At 47.0% G+C, this 13,538-nt stretch overlaps 1 protein-coding gene across 2 annotated transcripts; it reads right to left on the reverse strand.

Moving 5' to 3' along the window:
* Positions 1-2,052: 2,052 nt before the first annotated feature.
* On the reverse strand, positions 2,053-6,580 carry AURKC (aurora kinase C). 2 transcript variants are annotated; one of them, XM_053604409.1, is made up of 8 exons: positions 6,312-6,580; positions 5,819-5,930; positions 5,590-5,638; positions 5,112-5,303; positions 4,643-4,781; positions 3,608-3,756; positions 2,521-2,695; positions 2,053-2,330 (listed from the first exon to the last, which is right to left on the reverse strand). In XM_053604409.1, exons 2-8 carry the CDS (start codon positions 5,844-5,846, stop codon positions 2,160-2,162), a joined length of 903 nt encoding a protein of 300 aa, XP_053460384.1. In that variant the 5' UTR covers positions 5,847-5,930; positions 6,312-6,580; the 3' UTR covers positions 2,053-2,159. The 2 variants fall into 2 exon arrangements, with proteins under 2 accessions (XP_053460384.1, XP_053460383.1); XM_053604408.1 differs by having other exon boundaries at positions 5,819-6,159.
* Positions 6,581-13,538: the final 6,958 nt, after the last annotated feature.

Genomic DNA, 13,538 nt, shown 5'->3' on the forward strand with positions numbered 1-13,538 from the left:
ATACGTGCCACCCTGCCATGGCAGTCTTCTTCATAAAGTCTTTCCCCAGGCCGATATCTTCCAGTGTTTTTCCTATGCTTTCTTCGAGGACTTTTATCTATTATTTCATGCCTTAAATTTCAATCCTTTGGGCAGCACCTATGACTCAGTGAGTAGGGCTCGAGTCCCATATGCCAAGGGTGGCAGGTTCAAACATGGCCCCAGCCAAACTGCAACAACAACAACAAAAACATTTAAGTCCTTTATCCAACTTGAATCAATTTTTGTGAGTGGAGAAAAGTGCGGGTCCGGTGTCAGTCTTTTACATGTGGATATCCAGTTCTCCCAGCACCATTTATTGAATAGGGAGTCTTTCCCCCAGTGTACGTTCTTGTTTGGCTTATCAAAGATTAGGTGGTTTTCAAAAAATAGCCGGGCGTTGTGGCGGGCGCCTGTAGTCCCAGCTACTTGGGAGGCGGAGATAGGAGACTCACTTGGGCCAGGGAGTTGGAGGTTGCTGTGAGCTGTGACGCCACAGCACTCTACCCAGGGGTGACAGCTTGAGGCTCTGTCTCAAAAAAAAAAAAAAAGATTAGGTGGTTTTAAATTGTTGGTTTCATTTCCTAGTTTTCTATTTGATTCCAAATGTCTATGTCTCTCGTTTTGTGCCAATACCATGCTGTCTTGACCTATATGGCCTTGTAGCCTAAATTCTGGTCCTGTATGGTGATGCCTCCAGCTTTGTTTTTATCACTAAGAACTGCCTTCGCTATAGGGTTGTTTTTTTTTCTGGTTCCATACAAAACGCAGAATTATTTTTTCCAAGTCTTGAAAACAGGATGTTGATTTTTTTTTTTTTTTTTGTAGAGACAGAGTCTCACTTTGTCACCCTCGGTAGAGTGCCGTGGTGTCACACAGCTCACAGCAACCTCCAACTCCTGGGCTTAGGCGATTCTCTTGCTTCAGCCTCCCGAGGAGCTGGGACTACAGGCGCCCGCCACAGTGCCCGGCTATTTTTTTTTTTTGCAGTTTGGCCGGGGCTGGGTTTGAACCCACCACCCTCAGTATATGGGGCCGGCACCCCACTCACTAAGCCACAGGCACCACCCAGGATGTTGATATTTTAATAGGGATGGCGTTGAATCGGTAGATTGCTCTGGAAAGTATAGACATTTTAACAATGTTGATTATTCCCAGCCATGAGCATGGTATCCTCATCCGTTTGTTAAAGTCCTCTGCTATTTCCTTTCTTAGGGTTTCATAATTTTCTTTTTTCTAGAGACATAGTCTCATTTTATCGCCCTTGGTAGAGTGCCGTGGCATCACACAGCTCACGGCAACCTCCTACTCCTGGGCCTAGGTGATTCTCTTGCCTCAATTGAGGTTTGGTCAGGGCTGGGTTTGAACCCACCACCCTCGGTATATGGGGCCAGTCCCCTATTCACTGAGCCACAGGCGCCACCCTCATAATTTTCTTTATAGAGGTCCTTCACTTCTTTGTCGGGTATATACCCAGGTATTTCATTTTCCTCCGGGCTATGGTGAAGGGAGTTGTCTTAATTAGCCTCTCATCTTGGCTGTTATTGGTGTATACAAAGGCAACTGACTTGTGGACCTCGATTTTATATCCTGAGACATTACTGTATTTTTTGATGACTTCCAGGAGTCTTGTGGTGCTCTAAGTGTAAGATCATATCCTCCACAAAGAGGGAGAGTTTGACCTTCTCTGCTCCCATTTGGATGCCCTTTATTTTCTTGTCTTGCCTAATTGATGTGCAGGAAAACATTTTATTTCAGAAACAGCAGCATGTTAAACGTCAGTACAAAGAGGCAGTAGTGTTTGATACATGAGAGACAGCAAGTTGAGGAGCCACTGTAAAGGGGACAGATTATGTACCCCCAGGGCACTCATCTGCATAAAAGTAGGCGGTAGTTTTCAAGGAGAGTGAAATCACCAGCTCTGTGCCAGAAGGACATGACCTTGAACAACTCTCATGGGAATGAGGTTCCACAAGAAATTAAGATTCAATATAGTCCACACTAACTCAAACAACTATAAAGACCTGATACAAAATTATTCAGCTTTTATTAATTAGCACCTTAGAAGAAAGCAAGAAGATAAATGAGGTAGTAGAGCCAGGACAGCTCCCTAAACAAACACAAAGGAACAAAGACGAGGCTCAGGAAGCCATCTGAGCACATGGAGGCAGCACCCTCCGGGAATGGGCCTGGACCCAAGGGTGCTCCAAGATCTGGGCCAGGGGCAGCCGCTTCTGGGGCTCGTATCGGAGAAGCTTGGAAATCAGGTCCTGGGCCCCCAAAGGCATTGTTTGGGGGAACTTCACATCTACCTGATTAAGCCAGGAAAGAAGAGTAAGAGAAGTTTGGTTAATTTCTGGTCAATTTATGTTCTTCCTCTCTTTTGTCTCTACAGGGCACTCTGGAACTTAGTATACAACACTGGGTGTGTTCCTGGTCCCCACAGGCCCAGAAGCCATCACCAACCAGTTCCCCCACGAATGCCCAGTGTGACCATCTCACCTTGAGGATGCGCCTGTAGGTCTCATTGTAGGAGGTGCTCTCAAAGGGTGGACTTCCCACCAACAGCTCATAGCATAGCACCCCGATGCACCACAGATCTACCTTTTCATCATATGTCCTCCCCTCAACCATTTCTGGGGGCAAGTAGTCAAGTGTTCCACACATTGTCTTTCTCCTAGAGGAAGGCAGAGAGGGAACACTGAGCAGAGGCCCAGACTGCAGGAAACCTTCCTTCCTAGCTTCTAGTGAGATGGGAAACCTTAGGACAGCGGTTCTCAGCCTGTGGGTCTCGACCCACATGAACTGTATTAAAGGCTCCCAACATTAGGAAGGTTGAGAACCACTGCCTTAGGACATCCTGGGAAGTCCTCCCCCAGACACAGGGGCTTGGAGACACAGACTTTTTTTTTTTGAGACAGAGCCTCAAGCTGTTGCCCTGGGTAGAGTGCCATAGCATCACAGCTCACAGCAACCTCCAACTCCTGGGCTCAAGCGATTCCCCTGCCTCCACCGCACAAGTAGCTGGGATCATAGGCACCTGCCACAACGCCTGGCTATTTTTTGGTTGCAGCCATCTTTGTTGTTTAGCAGGCCCAGGTTGGATTCGAACCCACCAGCTCAGGAGTATTTGGCTGGTGCCTTAGCCACTTGAGCCACAGGCACAGAGCCATAGACACAGACTTTTAATATGAATCAAGAGAGAGATTCATACTTGTTCAGAGAGAGCAAGTACTGGGGCTTAGTAAATCCATTATTTGAAATCATCTATATAACTATTTAGCTTATGATCCAGAATGTTTTCACAAGAATATTCTCAACATCAAGAAATATTTAGCCAACACAATTTTAGTGCCAATGAAAGGGGGGGGATATTTGGAGCATATCAGCTCTAAATAAAGACCCTGTCTCTAAAAAAATTTATAAATAAAAATTTAAAATAATAATTTGAGTAATTTGAAAAGAGCAATATTTGAAAACAAACCTAGTTTTTTTCCTGCGTCTTACACATGGAATTAAAATGGATCATTCCTAAGTAGTACTTAGGGCCCATCCCAAGCATCGCCACTGCTGTCACTACCAGACCTACCTCAGAGAGGGGGTGTGCACAGACCAGCCAAAATCTGCAATCTTCACCTCACCCCTGAGACCCAGAAGCAGGTTTTCTGGCTTAATATCCCTGTGAATCACTTTCTTGTCATGGCAATAAGTCAAGGCATCTGCCAACTCCTCCATTATCTGAATGAGCAAAGAAAAGGCAATCTGGATGTAAAACCTGCCCAATTGCCCCATAAGATAGAATAAGCATCATGAATTTTATGACTGTAGTGAGATCTTTTATTTTTATTTATTTATTTTTTTTGTAGAGACAGAGTCTCACTGTACCGCCCTCGGGTAGAGTGCTGTGGCATCACACGGCTCACAGCAACCTCTAACTCTTGGGCTTACGCGATTCTCTTGCCTCAGCCTCCCGAGCAGCTGGGACTACAGGCGCCCGCCACAACGCCCGGCTATTTTTCTGTTGCAGTTTGGCCGGGGCTGGGTTTGAACCCGCCACCCTCGGTATATGGGGCCGGCGCCCTACTCAATGAGCCACAGGCGCCGCCCGATCTTTTATTTTTTTGGTTGTCAACTGCATGACCTTTTTAATAGTATTTTTTGGTGTTATATAATGGATGCTAAAGTGGAAAGATCTTCCTTGTTGCCCTGACACAACAAGTAGTCACATGCACAACCTACACTGAGCTATATTCAGATGATCTCCCACAAGACTTCAAGACCTGGGGAAATGATCTAGAAACAGGCGAAAAGATAGAAGATCATTCATTGTGACAGAGAAAGCTGACTTGACCACTGCTCCTGGGAGTCTACTGCTGTGCTTCCTTTTCCTGGAAAAATCCTGTGGTACCGATTTCTAAGCACGTTGTATCCATTGATTCAGTGGACTCCTTCACAGCTTTTCAATATGTTTCTTTGCATAAGATAGATTCTCTTGCTTACAACCAAAGAATCCCAACTTATATACACTATTTATTGTTCTGGAGATACAGAGACCTTCCCCCACCCCTGTCCCCACCAGCCAACAGTAAACTCATAGGCCTAGAACCTCTATCCACCACCTCACCGTGGCTGTTCGCTGCTCATCAAATGTGTGGTGTTTCTGCAGCTCCTTGTATAGCTCACCCCGTGGAGCATATTCCAGAATCAGATACACACGGCGAGCATCATGGAAGTAATTGTAGAGCCTTAGGATATTGGGGTGTCTGAAGGAAGGATGGAGGAAAGGTCATGGTTCTCTGAGGCCCAGATTGGTCACACAAGCGGCAAACTGTGCAGGGACCAGAATAATACCGCTCAATTTGGGAGTGAGTGAAGGGGGAACAGGCATTAAGATTTGGGTGCCTGACAGAGATTTACATCATGTAAAAATGCAGAGAAAAATCTTCAGGGTAGAAGCAAAGGCCTTTCTCGGGGGTACTATGAGCAGGGGGTGTAGAACTTTATTCTACCAAACGCTGGGTTCAGATGTCAGAGGCAAACGGGTGAATGAGGAAAGACCGAGGACGGGAGTCTCATGCTGAGACAGTCCTTACTGCAAATGCTCCTGGATTTCAATTTCCCTGCGCAACTGGTGCTCTAGTCCTTCCTTCTCTATCTGTGACTTGAAAAGAACCTTCAGGGCCACAATAAAATGGTTTTTCTTTAGCCGAGCCAGGTACACATTTCCAAATTTCCCCTTGCCCAGAGGGCGCCCGATTTCAAAGTCATTAATCGTGAATCGCCTCCTGATGAGAGAGGAAGAAAGTAAAAAGTCAGGGGGTTCCAGGGCAGCGCCTGTGGCTCAAAGGAGTAGAGCGCTGGCCCCATGTGCCGGAGGTGGCGGGTTCAAACCCAGCCCCGGCCAAAAACTGCCAAAAAAAAAAAAAAAAAAGTCAGGGGTTTCCGAATGTTTCCCGTGCTCTCTCTTGGAGGTCGCATCAGTCCCAGGAGCCAACGCTCTGTCCACACCCCAGCTAGGTTTTCACCCCGGTTCTGCCCCTCCCTCTCCAGGTGGGGGCTGCAGGCGCTCACGTGGGTGGGCGGCGGCTGCGACGAAGCCGGGCTGTAGGGCCTGCTGCAGCTGGAAGAGGGAGAAGAGGGAGAGAAGGGAGAGGGGGAACTGGCGAAGGCAGGTCGCGGGAAGAAGAGGGAAACAGATGTCAGCACTTTCCTCCGTGCCCCACACCTCACGCACCAACATCGCACACTGGGCCTTTTATCTCCACCCCCTTTTTCTGGTCCTGCTTCTTACTCTTCTCACCTGCGGGCTCAGCGCTGTCCTCCTGCATCGCAGACTTCAGGCAGCTCCCGAGGTGAGAGCGGCTGAAGCCTTCTGGAGCCCTTTGGAACTGGTAGCTCGCGTTCAGCAGATCCTGGAAAGGGGTCGGGGGACGTGAGGCCCAGGCTTAAGATCTTCCAATTCGCTGGCGTCGTCTGTGTGTGGGAGGGTGGGGGCGCGAGCAAGGGCCGCTAGCTTCCAGATCTGACAGATCTTGCGGAATCCCAGTAATGCCGAGTAGGCGGTTTTATATGTCGCGCCCAGGCTCCGGGGCGGAGCCGATAGTTCCTGCTTGGTCCTCATTGGATGAATTTTCTGACGCACTGGCAGGTTATCCAATAGACAAGATAAAACTGGGGGCTTCCTCCCAGGTCCCGCCTCTCTGTCCCCGCCTGCCGAGCGTCGGGCCAATGAGACAGCAGGGAGCTGACTCAGGAGCAGATGGGGCCCCTGAAAACCCGGCCCAAGAGCTCACCAGAGGGAAGAAGCTGAGGCGTGAGGACGCCGAACTGGACACCTGAACGCGCGGTTTAGCATAGTGGCAGAGATGCGCCTCAGGCACTGGCAGATACAACCTGCACGCATGTTCTCAATTAATCCTCAAATTTAGAAAACACAACAGGACATTTATTCGGGAGGTAAGAGAATCGCCTAAGCCCAAGAGCTGGAGGTTGCTTTGAGCTGCTGCCGAGGGCGACATAGTTAAGACTGTGAAGAGAGAGAGAGAGAAAGAGAGAGAGAGAGAGTTTGAACTCTCCACCTCCGGCATATGGGGCCGGCGCCCTACTCCTTTGAGCCACAGGCGCCATGGGACCAAAGTATCTTGACGGGATGTTAACTGAGTCCAGGAATAGTGGTGGAGTTAATACTAGATGTTAATAAAAAGAGAATATGTGGTTGGTGCCTGTGGCTCAGTGGGTAGGGCGCTGGCCCTATATACCGAGGGTGGCAGCTTCAAACCCGGCCCCTGCCAAACTGCACCAAAAATAACCAGGCGGTTGTGGCCGGCGTCTATAATCCCAGCTACTCTGGAGGCTGAGACAAGAGAATCACCTAAGCCCAGGAGTTGGAGGTTGCTGTGTGCTGTGTGACGCCACGGTACTCTACTGAGGGCAATAAAGTGAGACTCTGTCTCTACAAAGAAAGAGAGAGAGAGAATATGTGGCTTAATTAGCATGCAAGGAATACTGTTATTTGTCAGTGGCCATAATATTTCGGCCAATTTGGAAGAGAGCCATAATTTTCCTTTTCACGTGTGGCTGACCCTTAGGGTTAAATTAAATGGATTTGGATTAAGATGTAGAACAGATATTAGAGTTAAGGTATTTATATTCTTGGTAGTGTATAGTCAGGGAAAATTGAAATCTATGCTTTGGGAGAGGAATAATTTAAGAAGACATGTAGGCTAAGTATGGTGTTACATGCCTGTAATCCCAACACTTTGAGAGGCCCAGACAGGAGGAGTGCATGAGGCCAGAAGCTCAAGACCAGCCTGGGCAACATAGCGAGATTCCTATCTCTACAAAAAAATTTAAAAAGCAGGGGCAATGTCTATCATTTCCCAACTGTTCAAAGCCACCAAAGGCAGCACAGGATTAAACCTCAGTCCCACCACCAGAAATGGGCCCTCAGGCTATCCCAACAGGCATTTATGGACCTTTACCTAAAAGTACTGTGAAACTTCTTTTTAAGATGCAGTAGTTTATCTATAGAAGGTCTTTATTTTTTTGAGACAGAGTCGAGGGCTGTGGCATCATAGCTCACAGCAAGCTCCAACTCTTGGGCTCAAGCGATCCTCTTGCCTCAGTTTTTCTATTTTTATAGAGATGGGGTCTCACTTTGGGTCAGGCTGGTTTTGAACTCGTGAGCTCAAGCAATCCACCCACCTCAGCCTCCCAGAGTGCTAGGATTACAGGCATGAGCCACCATGCCCAGCCTATTAGAAGGTCTTTTTGTTTTGCCAGGAGTAATTGACTCTAGTTATGTCCAAATGAATAAATAAATAAATAAATAAATAAAAATCATGGCTCATACTACTCAAAATTTGATCACTATCTCTTCTGATATAAAAATTGCCCAACTCGGGTGGTGCCTGTGGCTCAGTGAGTAGGGCGCCGGCCCCATATGCCGAGGGTGGCGGGTTCAAACCCAGCCCGGGCCAAACTGCAACAAAAAAATAGCCAGGCGTTGTGGCGGGCCCCTGTAGTCCCAGCTGCTCGGGAGGCTGAGGCAAGAGAATCACGTAAGCCCAAGAGTTAGAGGTTGCTGTGAGCCATGTGATGCCACGGCATTCTACCGGAGGGCGGTACAGTAAGACTCTTGTCTCTACAAAAAAAAAAAAAAAAAAAAAAAATTGCCCAACTTTAACTTCTCCCTGCCCGTTCTGTTTACAATACCCTAGAACTGTTAATAAAACTCTGAAAGTTATAAGACTTCTTTCACCAAGAATTCCATCTCCTGAAGCAGTTCCTGTGGCTCAAAGGAGTAGGGCGCTGGTCCCATATGCCAAAGATGGCGGGTTCAAACCCAGCCCCGGCCAAAAAATGCAAAAAGAAAGAAAAAAAATAAAAGAATTCCATCCCTAACAGCTATTCTGTGGCACTATTCCCCAGTGATTATAAACTTAAAAGATTTCTTTTTTACTATTCCACCTCACCCTGGCAATTACAAACATTTTACTTTCAGTTTACCTTCTAATTTCAGAACTCCTGCGCCATATCAGTAAACAGTCCTTCACAATGGATAGCTAATAGCCCCGCCTTAGGTCAAGAATTTATTGCTACCGCAATTTTGCCAATTCATACTCAATTTCCTACTGCTTACATTATCCACTATATGGATAATATTCTCCGTGCTCACCCTGATTCTTCTACATTAACAATCATCCTCGCTCATATACAGAACTTATTAACTGCTTTTAGATTATGTATAGCCCAGGAAAAATACAAAGTCTCCCTCCTTTTTCTTATTTAAGTCAACTCACTGGAGGACAGACATCCGACGCAAAAACTTCAAATCCACCCTAAAAAACTCACTACTTTAAATGATTTTCAGCAGTTGCTAGGAGATATTAATTGGCTCTGCCCTTCATTAAAATTTACTACTAGAGATTTAAAGCCTCTTTTTGATATTCCTAAAGGTCCAACTCATCTTTCTTCCTGTTAACTCCTGCAGCAATCAGAGCCCTAGCTAAAGTAGAGAGAGCCCTACAGCAAGCGCAACTTTCCCACGTTGATCCCAACTTTCCTGTCTGTCTACTAATATTCCCTACTATTCATACTCTCACTGCTTTATGGTGACACAGTCATTCAGCCCTTTAAAGTAGATACATTTGGGAACAACACCAAAATCCTATTATGAGATAATCGCTACTTTAATTCTTAAAGGTTGCCAACGACTTTAGCAACTCCTAGGACAGGACCCTGCATTTATCATTGTCCCTTATTCTGTTGACCAACAGCAGTGGCTTTGGGAAATACCATTTTGGTGGCAAACTGCCTTTGCTAATTTCACTGACCAAGTGGACTGTCATTACCCACCACATAAAATTGTTCAGTTTGCTTCCATCACTTCTTTTTCCTTCTACTATTTTTTTCCAACCAATCCCTCAAGTCCCTACCTTTTTCACAGATGGCTCTACTTCAGGTATTGCAAGTATGGTCATTGACAATGACTTTTTCACTGAAAAAAACTTATTCCTCAGCTCAACGTGTGGAACTACACGCTGTTGTTATGGCTTTCACTCACTTCTCCCAGACTTCAACATTTACACTCACAGCAAATATTTAATAGGCGTTTTAGCCATACTGGAACAGCTCTTATTGGACATACCACAGATGAATCTTTGTTTAATCAATTTCTTCATTTACAGGAACTTATCTGTGTACACCCAGGACAATGTTTTGTGGGACACCTCCAAGCTCATTCTTCTCTTCCAAGTCCATTGCCTCAAGGCAACGCTTTAGCTGGTAAACACACTTAATCTTTTTCCAGTAACTTCTCAATCCTCCGCGGAACTATCTCATGCTATTCATAATCGAAACGCTGCTGCCCTCCGCCTCAATTTCATCTTAGGCGTGAAGAAGCTCGTCAAATAGTAAAATTGCCCTTTCTGCCCAGGACATCTCCGTTTTTGACTTCTGTGTATATCTACGCGGCCTATTACCTAGTCAACTTTGGCAAATGGATATTACTCATTTCCCATCATTTGGAAAACTTTTATTCATGTTACAGTTGAAACTTACTCTGTAAGTTTCTTATCCAATAGCAAAGATAAAAGTGGGGGCTTCCTGGCTGCACCTGTGGCTCAGTGGGTAGGGCACCTGCCCCATATACTGAGGGTCACAGGTTTGAACCCAGCACCGGCTCCTCAAAAGGCGCCGCTTTTCTTTTTTTCTTTTTGAGAAAGAGTCTCCTTTTGTAGCCCTTGATAGAGGGCCATGGCGTCACAGCTCACAGCAACCTCAAACTCTTGAGCTTAAGCGATTCTCTTGCCTCTCTTGTGCCTGTAGTCCCACCTACTTGGGAGGCTGAGGCAAGAGAATCGCTTAAGCCCAAGAGTTTGGCCTTGGGCAGCTAGGATGCCAAGTAGCTGGGAGGCATCCGCCAGACCTCTCAGCTATTTGTAGAGATGAGGTCTCCCTCTTGCTGAGGCTGATCTCGAACCTGTGTACTCAGGCAATCCACCCACCTTGGCATCTGAAGTGCTGGGATTACAGACATGAGCCACCTTGCCTGGCCCAGTAGCTTATTTTTCTAATAGTTCAGTAGGTCCTCAGATGGAGAGGAATTGTGCCCCAGCATGGATCATATCCAGAGTCTCACTCATCCAGATTAACATTATTAGATGATGAGATTTGGCACTGTAGAGCTAATGATATTTAGGTATGATTTTAGACTTAAAGTTGACTCTGTAATAGGGTGAAACTTGGCAATGTTGGCATACAGAGTATTTTGCACAAGACTGACACTAATTTTGGAGAGCCAGCGAGCGTACTGGAGGGTTGGTTGGTGTTCTTCAAAAAGACAGGTCCACTTTCAATCCCTGAAACCTCTGTCATTTTATTTGGAAAAAGGGTCTTGAAATGAGGGGACCATCTTGATTACCAGGATGCACCCTAATTCCCATTTCGGTTTTTTTTTTTTTTTTTTTTTATTGACTGAGTCTCACTTTGTCGCCCTCGGTAGAATGCTTTGGCATCAGAGCTCACAGCAACCTCCAGCTCTTAGGCTTAGGCAATTCTCTTGCTTCAGCCTCCTGAGTAGCTGGGACTCTAGGCGCCCACCACAATGCCTAGCTATTTTTTTTTTGTTGCAGTTTGGCCAGGGCCAGGTTCAAACTCGCCACCCTCAGTATATGGGGCCAGTGCCCTACTGTGGCACAGGCGCCGCCCATGTCAGGTTTCTTTATGAGTAACAAGAGACACAGAGGAGGCTTAGTGCCTGCAGCTCAGCAGCTAGGATGCCAGCCACATACACATACACCAGGGCTGAGAAAGATGTCAGAAGTTTCAAACTGTGGGCTGGGGGTTCAAACCTAGCCCAGGGCCTGCCAAACAACTACTACAACAACAAAAATAGCCAGGCGTTGGGCGGTGCCTGTGGCTCAGTGGGTAGGGCGCTGGCCCCACATACCTACGGTGGTGGTTCAAACCAGGCCGGGGCCAAACTGCAACAAAAAAATAGCTGGGCGTTGTGGCAGGTGCCTGTAGTCTCTGCTGCTCAGCAGGCTCAGGCAAGAGAATCGCCTAAGCCCAGGAGTTGGAGGTTGCTAAGAGCTGTGTGATGCCATGGCACTCTACCGAGGGCAATAAAGTGAGACTCTGTGTCTAAAAAAAAAAAAAAAAGCTGGGCGTTGTGGCGTGCGCCTGTAGTCCCACCTACTTCGGAGGCTAAGGCAAGAGAATCGCTTAAGCCCAAGAGTTTGAGGTTACTGAGTTGTGATGCCACGGTGACATAGTGACACTGTCTCAACAACAAAAAACAAGACATAGATGAGAAAGAAATGTGAAGATAGAGGAAGAAATTGCAGTGATGTGGCCCTAAGCTAAGATAGATGGAAAAATGCAAAATACCAGGCACTAAAAGAGGCAAGGGACACTCCCCTAGAGCCACAGTTTGAACCTTCTGACATCTTGATTTTTGTTTTAACCTGCCAAATCTGTGGTGATTTTTTTTTTTTTTTTTGTCTCAGCTGGGAATACAGGTGCCTGCCACAACACCCAGCTATTTTGTTGTTGTTGCAGTTTGGCGGGAGCCGGATTTGAACCTGTCACCCTTGGTATATGGGGCCGGCACCCTACTCACTGAGCTACAGGCGCCACCCTGTGGTGATTTCTTAACAGCAGCCCTAGGAACCAATATATTTGGGAAATGCCATCAAATCCCAAATATGGGACCTCACTGATCGTACCCGACTGTTAAGGTACCATAGATGCTCTGACCCTGGGAAGCCAGAAGCCTGTGGAAGTCTCGCTAATGTAGTAATCATGGGTTTCCCAGTGCAATATAAACTGTCATGGAAGCATTTCCAGTGTACAGTAATAAAATTATTCAACTGATGCTTCAATTCTTTTGCTTTTTTTTTAGACAGTCTCACTTTGTCGTGCTCAGTAGGCTGGCATGGTGTCATAGTTCACAGCAACTTCCAGCTCTTGGGTTTAGGCGATTCTCTTGCCTCAGCCTCCCGAGGAGCTGGGACTACAGCCCGCCACAATGCCCAGCTATTTTTTATTAGTTTGGCCGTGGCTGGGTTTGAACCCGCCACCCTCGGTATATGAGGCCAGCGCCCTACCCACTGAACCACAGGCGCTGCCCAAAACTTCTCATTTCTTTATGACCTCAGGTATTGCAGGCACTTAGTCTCTTGCAGAATCTAGGTGACAGGGGTGCTATCTGCCTCGGTATTTGAATCTCTTTTCTCTCCTTCTCCCTTCCCTCCTTTTCTTGTTTTTTTTTTTTTGAGACAGAGCCTTAAGCTGTCGCCCTGCGTAGGATGCAGTAGCATCACAGCTCACAGCAACCTCCAACTCCTGGGCTCAAGGGATTCTCCTGCCTCTGCATCCCAAGTAGCTGGGACTACAGGCGCCCGCCACAACATCCGGCTATTTTTTGTTGCAGTCGTCATTGTTGTTTGCCAGGTTGTGGCTGGATTCGAACCTGCCAGCTCTGGTGTACATGGCTGGCGCCTTTGCTGCTTGGGCCATAGGCGCCAAGCCTTCCCGCCTGTTTTTTTTTTGAGACAAAAATCTCACTTTGTAGCCCTGTGTAGAGTGCTATGGCGTCACAGCTAACAGCAACCTCAAACTCTTGGGCTCAAGCAATTCTCTTGCAGCAGCCTCCCAAGAAGCTGGGACTACAGCCGCTGCCACAACACCTGGCTATTTTTAGAGGCAGGATCTCCAACCCGTGAGCTGACAGTCCACCTGCCTCTGCCTCCCAGAGTGCTAGGATTACAGGCTTAAGCCATTGCAGTGTCGCATCTCTCCCCTCATCTTTTACATAAAGAAGCCTCTTAGCTCAGCAACAATAGCACAGTGCTTATAGCGTCAGCCACGTACACCGACGGTAGTGGGTTTGAACCCGGCCTGGGCCAGCTAAACAACTGCAACAAAAAAATAGCTGGGCGTTGTCGGGAGGCTGAGGCAAGAGAATCACCTAAACCCAAGAGCTGTAGATTGCTATGAGCTGTGGCGCCACAGCA

This window comes from Nycticebus coucang, chromosome 10 (genome assembly GCF_027406575.1).
Source record: "Nycticebus coucang isolate mNycCou1 chromosome 10, mNycCou1.pri, whole genome shotgun sequence".
Taxonomy (NCBI): domain Eukaryota; kingdom Metazoa; phylum Chordata; class Mammalia; order Primates; family Lorisidae; genus Nycticebus; species Nycticebus coucang.

What these genes read in the sequence shown, in the direction of transcription:
- AURKC (XM_053604409.1), bottom strand. Translation starts at nt 5,846, where the DNA reads ATGCAGGAGGACAGCGCTGAGCCCGCAG. An exon ending in GGACAGCGCTGAGCCCGCAG is followed by an intron (nt 5,639 to 5,818) that starts GTGAGAAGAGTA and finishes TCCCTCTTCCAG; the next exon opens with CTGCAGCAGGCCCTACAGCC. An exon ending in GAAATCCAGGAGCATTTGCA is followed by an intron (nt 4,782 to 5,111) that starts GTAAGGACTGTC and finishes TCCTTCCTTCAG; the next exon opens with ACACCCCAATATCCTAAGGC.